Below are 6,009 nucleotides of genomic sequence, written 5' to 3'. Positions count from 1 at the left end.
AAATTTAAAAGTTTATAAAACTTTTTTTTACTTTTTGACCGTAGTGGTTTATTAATATAAATTTTATCATTCTTTAAACATGTGTTGATAAATTATTTTAAAATTTAAATTATCACAATCAGAACTATATATTAGGAGGAGTTATGATAATGGAGAAAAATATATCATTTACTAAAAATGACTGAATCACTCAATTAGTATTGTTAGATGATTGTGATAATACCAAAAACTGTTTTAAAAAAAAAAAATGGGGCTAAAGATCTACTTAAAACTATTGTTAGATTCTATTTGCTACTAAGCATATTCCAAAAAAAGGAAAAAACAAAAAATCTTTTGCCTAGTAAATATGAAACACCAATCCCACATGCACCGACTTCATCCACGTCAAATTCCACATCAGCCCAACTAAAAACCAAGCCACCAATCAAATGGCTTCAAAATGAATACCGCTATCCCTTTAAGTCATATTCCTGATTCTAACTAATAATCACAAAACACGTAATCAAAATACAATAAAACCGACTGCATAATATAATAATTCTCCCTTCCCTTAAATGAGCCGTTGAGGAACTAACAAGTCTGTCGTTCACTGCTCACTTTGTCTTGGCGACATCTTCGAAGTTCAACAAAACAAAACAGTTGTTTACCTCCTTCGTTATCTCCGCCTCTGCCGTCAAATCCTATAAAATTATTCATATCTTCTTCATTTCTCGCTTCTTCATACCCTAACCGGTAAAAATTTCCGTCACCTCTCGCCATGTCGCAATCTCTTCAACTTTTCACTCCCTCCTCCAACATTACCCTCCTTAAACCCAACTACAATCACGCTATTTTAACCGCCTCCTCCCGTCGCTTACAAGTCACCACCACCACCACCACCACTAAACAACTCTCTGTTGCAATTAGAGCGTCAGCGTCATCGTCTTCGGATCCGAAGGTTTTACTAACTCACAATGGAACGCCCGAGGCTGGGCCACACGTGGCGAAATCACAACTGATTTCTTCTGATTCCTCATCGATCGATGTGGATGCTGTGACGGAAGTGGAGTTGAAGGAGAACGGTTTCAGGAGCACAAGGCGGACGAAACTGGTGTGCACGATCGGGCCGGCCTCCTGCGGGTCTGAGCAGCTGGAGACCTTGGCGGGTGGGGGGATGAACGTGGCGAGAATCAACATGTGCCACGGCACGCGCGAGTGGCACAAGCAAGTGATCGAACGCGTTAGGAGGTTGAATGAAGAGAAAGGTTATGCCGTGGCGATTATGATGGACACTGAAGGTAGTGAGATTCACATGGGTGATCTTGGCGGCGCTCCTTCCGCTAAAGCTGAGGTAATTCTATTTGGTTCGAAACGTCATCGTTTACGTATACATACTAGTATTTATTACCATGAATGAGTGTGAGCTTGAAAAAGGATCGAGGCAAACTGTAGTTTGACTTGAATTGACTAGATTAGATTTTGAGCCAGTTTAAACTTAAATTCAGAGCCTAAACAAATAATTAAACTGTTTACGTATTTAATATAATAATTGAAGTCGTGCATTTTTATGGAGCAACTAGGAAGGGTTATTCAAGTGTTTAGGCTTGTGAAATTCTCTTTGGAGATATTGGGTTTGAACTCTGAGTTCACTATATAGGTTTGAGGGATTTAGGATTAGTGAAAAGAAATAAAATATTAATGAAGTTCAATTCATGTTCAAGCTCATTGCAAGCTCAAACAATGTGATACAAGCTTGGTTTGGTTGGTCACAGTTTATGGGGCTTGTTACTTATGGCCGTTGGCATATTTTAATCTGCAGGATGGCGAGATCTGGACTTTTAGTGTTAGAGCTTTTGATGCACCTCGCCCTGAACGCACTATTAATGTCAATTATGACGGGTTTGCTGAGGGTAATTATTCTTGGGTTCAAACTGTGTTACCATTTTGTCTTTTTAAAATTATTTCTGTTCTGTTTCAATTATATTATGTGGTTGTTTATGTTGATTGTTCAATTAAGTTACAACAAAGTTGAATGGGATACAGATGTGAGGGTTGGGGATGAACTACTTGTGGATGGTGGAATGGTGAGGTTTGATGTGATCGAGAAGATTGGTCCAGATGTCAAATGCCGTTGCACCGATCCTGGACTGATGCTACCACGAGCTAATTTAACATTCTGGAGGGATGGGAGTCTTGTGCGAGAGCGTAATGCAATGCTTCCCACAATTTCTTCTAAGGTTGGATGATTTTTCTGTGCTTGAGAATTTTTTTTTCATCTGTGCAAATATTTGTGATACTTAACTAACTGGAAAGTTTAAAGATCTGAGATGCCTTTGACATCCCAAAGCTCTGAGTTGCATCGTAAGGAACTTGATATGTGAAAGCTTAAAGTGGCTAACAACGCCCACTGTTGAACATGATATATATCTTTTTGTACTTATGAAGAAACCTTATTCAGCCTCCAAATCTAATTTATCATGCTTAAACTTCTTTTATAGGTGACATATTTTCTTGGGATGAAAGATGGTCTGAGATTTGGTCATTCCTGTTAGCTTATAGAAATCATTTTAACTTTAAGGAGTTCATAGCAGAGCTAAAATTTTATAGTTAGACTTTTTCATGGTTTAATCTCTTCAAGGAGAAAATGTGAAACTGAGTTAGCCGTGGGAGTTTAATTTGCATCAAACTCTACTTATCTATAATATTCCAAATGAATAGCTAAAATAGAAATGTAAAGAAATTCTTTAAGTGTTTGCTTTGTATCTGCACGTGTGTTAATACACATTCTCTTTGCATGTATGTTGATGTTCAGCATGTCTGGTGAAGTAATCTTCACTAAATTAAAGATGTTCTGTATGATCTCATGATCAGGCTTCTTTATTCCACAGGATTGGTTGGACATTGATTTTGGAATTGCTGAGGGTGTTGACTTCATTGCCATTTCATTTGTCAAGTCAGCTGAAGTGATTAATCATCTTAAGAGCTATGTTGCTGCCCGATCTCGTGATAGGTACTAATTTTTAAATACACTTACAATATAGCTTCTGAACAATTACCATAAGGTCTTCTTCTAAGATGCATCTCTTCTGTCTCTGGTATGAAGTATAAAAAGGCTGATATAATNCTTGTGGATGGTGGAATGGTGAGGTTTGATGTGATCGAGAAGATTGGTCCAGATGTCAAATGCCGTTGCACCGATCCTGGACTGATGCTACCACGAGCTAATTTAACATTCTGGAGGGATGGGAGTCTTGTGCGAGAGCGTAATGCAATGCTTCCCACAATTTCTTCTAAGGTTGGATGATTTTTCTGTGCTTGAGATTTTTCTCCTAGAATTTTTTTTTTTCATCTGTGCAAATATTTGTGATACTTAACTAACTAGAAAGTTTAAAGATCTGAGATGCCTTTGACATCCCAAAGCTCTGAGTTGCATCGTAAGGAACTTGATATGTGAAAGCTTAAAGTGGCTAACAACGCCCACTGTTGAACATGATATATATCTTTTTGTACTTATGAAGAAACCTTATTCAGCCTCCAAATCTAATTTATCATGCTTAAACTTCTTTTATAGGTGACATATTTTCTTGGGATGAAAGATGGTCTGAGATTTGGTCATTCCTGTTAGCTTATAGAAATCATTTTAACTTTAAGGAGTTCATAGCAGAGCTAAAATTTTATAGTTAGACTTTTTCATGGTTTAATCTCTTCAAGGAGAAAATGTGAAACTGAGTTAGCCGTGGGAGTTTAATTTGCATCAAACTCTACTTATCTATAATATTCCAAATGAATAGCTAAAATAGAAATGTAAAGAAATTCTTTAAGTGTTTGCTTTGTATCTGCACGTGTGTTAATACACATTCTCTTTGCATGTATGTTGATGTTCAGCATGTCTGGTGAAGTAATCTTCACTAAATTAGAGATTTTCTGTATGATCTCATGATCAGGCTTCTTTATTCCACAGGATTGGTTGGACATTGATTTTGGAATTGCTGAGGGTGTTGACTTCATTGCCATTTCATTTGTCAAGTCAGCTGAAGTGATTAATCATCTTAAGAGCTATATTGCTGCCCGATCTCGTGATAGGTACTAATTTTTAAATACACTTACAATATAGCTTCTGAACAATTACCATAAGGTCTTCTTCTAAGATGCATCTCTTCTGTCTCTGGTATGAAGTATAAAAAGGCTGATATAATGATATTACTTTCTGCACTCTAAGTTTGAGTGACTCAAATTGATTTTATTTTACTTTTTTTATTGTGTGTTTTTAACCATGGCTCTGCTGTGATTTCCAAAATTTCCAGAATGGTTATGTGCTATATGTGTCAGTATTTATGGCTGATAGAATTTCAATGCTATGATGCAGTGATATTGCTGTAATTGCAAAGATTGAGAGTATTGATTCACTGAAGAACTTGGAAGAGATCATTCAAGCATCTGATGGAGCTATGGTTGCAAGAGGAGATCTGGGTGCCCAGATACCATTGGAACAGGTTCCATCGGCACAGCAAAGGATTGTTCAGGTGTGCAGGCAGCTGAATAAGCCAGTTATTGTTGCCTCTCAGTTACTTGAATCTATGATTGAGTACCCAACACCAACCAGAGCTGAAGTAGCTGATGTTTCTGAAGCAGTTCGGCAGAGGGCAGATGCTCTGATGCTCTCTGGTGAGTCAGCTATGGGCCAGTTCCCAGATAAGGCGTTGACTGTTCTTAGAAGTGTCAGTCTCAGAATTGAGAAGTGGTGGAGGGAAGAGAAACGTCATGAAGCTATGGAACTCCCAGATATTGGATCCTCATTTGCAGACAGTATTTCAGAAGAAATTTGTATTTCTGCTGCCAAGATGGGTAAGTACAACTTAGTTTTGCATTTGTTGCTCAATTCAGTAAGTTTTTTCCCATCTTTTTGCATGGTAACGTGTTATTAGAGCAGTTGTGTCAGCCCTGTCGGGGGTTTTCTGCTTAAGGAAATTTTTTAAGAGTCCATATTCTTGTATTTGTTACCAGAAACATTTTTGTTGTCATACATTGATTGTGTGTTTCTTCATGTGGTTTTTTTTTTTTTTTTTTTTAATTTATTTATATGTATATTTACAGCCAATAATCTGGAGGTAGATGCAATTTTTGTATACACAAAGACAGGCCACATGGCATCTCTTTTGTCACGTTGCCGACCCGACTGCCCGATCTTTGCATTTACAACCACAACATCTGTGCGAAGGCGCCTGAACCTACAATGGGGTTTGATACCATTCCGCTTGAGCTTCTCTGATGATATGGAATACAACCTGAATAAAACTTTCTCTTTGCTCAAGGCCAGGGGTATGATCAAATCAGGTGATCTTGTCATTGCGGTTTCAGACATGTTGCAGTCAATCCAAGTTATGAATGTTCCTTAAATCTAACTTCTATTGAGATCGAAAGTGTTCCTTCAATGCTGCTCCTAGATTAGTCAATCAATTTGACTATTGTATCCACTCCTTGTTCAATACCTTGGTTATTGGTTGAGAGAATTATTGCCGTAGAGGCTACACAGCAACTGGATTTGCGGTGAGGTTGTGCAGTCCATTCCATAATTTCTGGAGTTACTTGAGGTAACGAAATCTATATCCTCTTTTTTTTATTTTGATTAGGGTGAGAGTGACATGTGCAAAATGTACCTCATAAAATTACAGCTGTAATTTTTTTTTTTTTTAAATTTTGGTAAGACTGTGGTATTTTTATGTTCACTTAAATTTAGTTTAAATTAATCTGGATGAAAAGTTAGTTTGTCCTACAATACTTGAGAAAATTTAGCTGCCTGTGTCCCAAGTATCTATTTAAGAAATGGCCTTGAAACTGTTCATCAAATTTTTTAATTTAGAGAAATGACGTGGCATAGTTGGATTAATTAAACACGTAAAATGTGTTAAAATGAAAGATTAAACATATGTGGGTCCGAATCAGAAATATAAGTTTTTTAAAATTTGAAATTTCGCAAACAAGCTCCCCTAACTATTCACCTCGTTTAATCAGAATTCATCGTTCAAAAAG

The 6,009-nt window shown here is 37.1% G+C and overlaps 1 protein-coding gene across 3 annotated transcripts; it reads left to right on the top strand.

Annotated features, from left to right (window-relative positions):
• The first annotated feature begins 565 nt into the window (after positions 1-565).
• LOC116131132 (pyruvate kinase isozyme A, chloroplastic) lies at positions 566-5,712 on the top strand. 3 transcript variants are annotated; one of them, XM_031416777.1, is made up of 7 exons: positions 566-1,330; positions 1,799-1,889; positions 2,023-2,055; positions 3,114-3,274; positions 3,941-4,062; positions 4,346-4,824; positions 5,074-5,711. In XM_031416777.1, exons 1-7 carry the CDS (start codon positions 758-760, stop codon positions 5,373-5,375), a joined length of 1,761 nt encoding a protein of 586 aa, XP_031272637.1. In that variant the 5' UTR covers positions 566-757; the 3' UTR covers positions 5,376-5,711. The 3 variants fall into 3 exon arrangements, with proteins under 3 accessions (XP_031272637.1, XP_031272636.1, XP_031272638.1); XM_031416776.1 differs by lacking the exons at positions 3,114-3,274; positions 3,941-4,062 and adding an exon at positions 2,868-2,989 and having other exon boundaries at positions 2,023-2,216; positions 5,074-5,712; XM_031416778.1 differs by lacking the exon at positions 3,114-3,274 and having other exon boundaries at positions 2,023-2,216.
• The last annotated feature ends 297 nt before the right edge of the window (positions 5,713-6,009 follow it).

Source organism: Pistacia vera, unplaced genomic scaffold, assembly GCF_008641045.1.
Source record: "Pistacia vera cultivar Batoury unplaced genomic scaffold, PisVer_v2 Contig23, whole genome shotgun sequence".
NCBI lineage: Eukaryota > Viridiplantae > Streptophyta > Magnoliopsida > Sapindales > Anacardiaceae > Pistacia > Pistacia vera.
The sequence above is the reverse complement of the archived record's forward strand: the minus strand, read 5'-3'. Positions and strand labels throughout refer to the sequence as shown.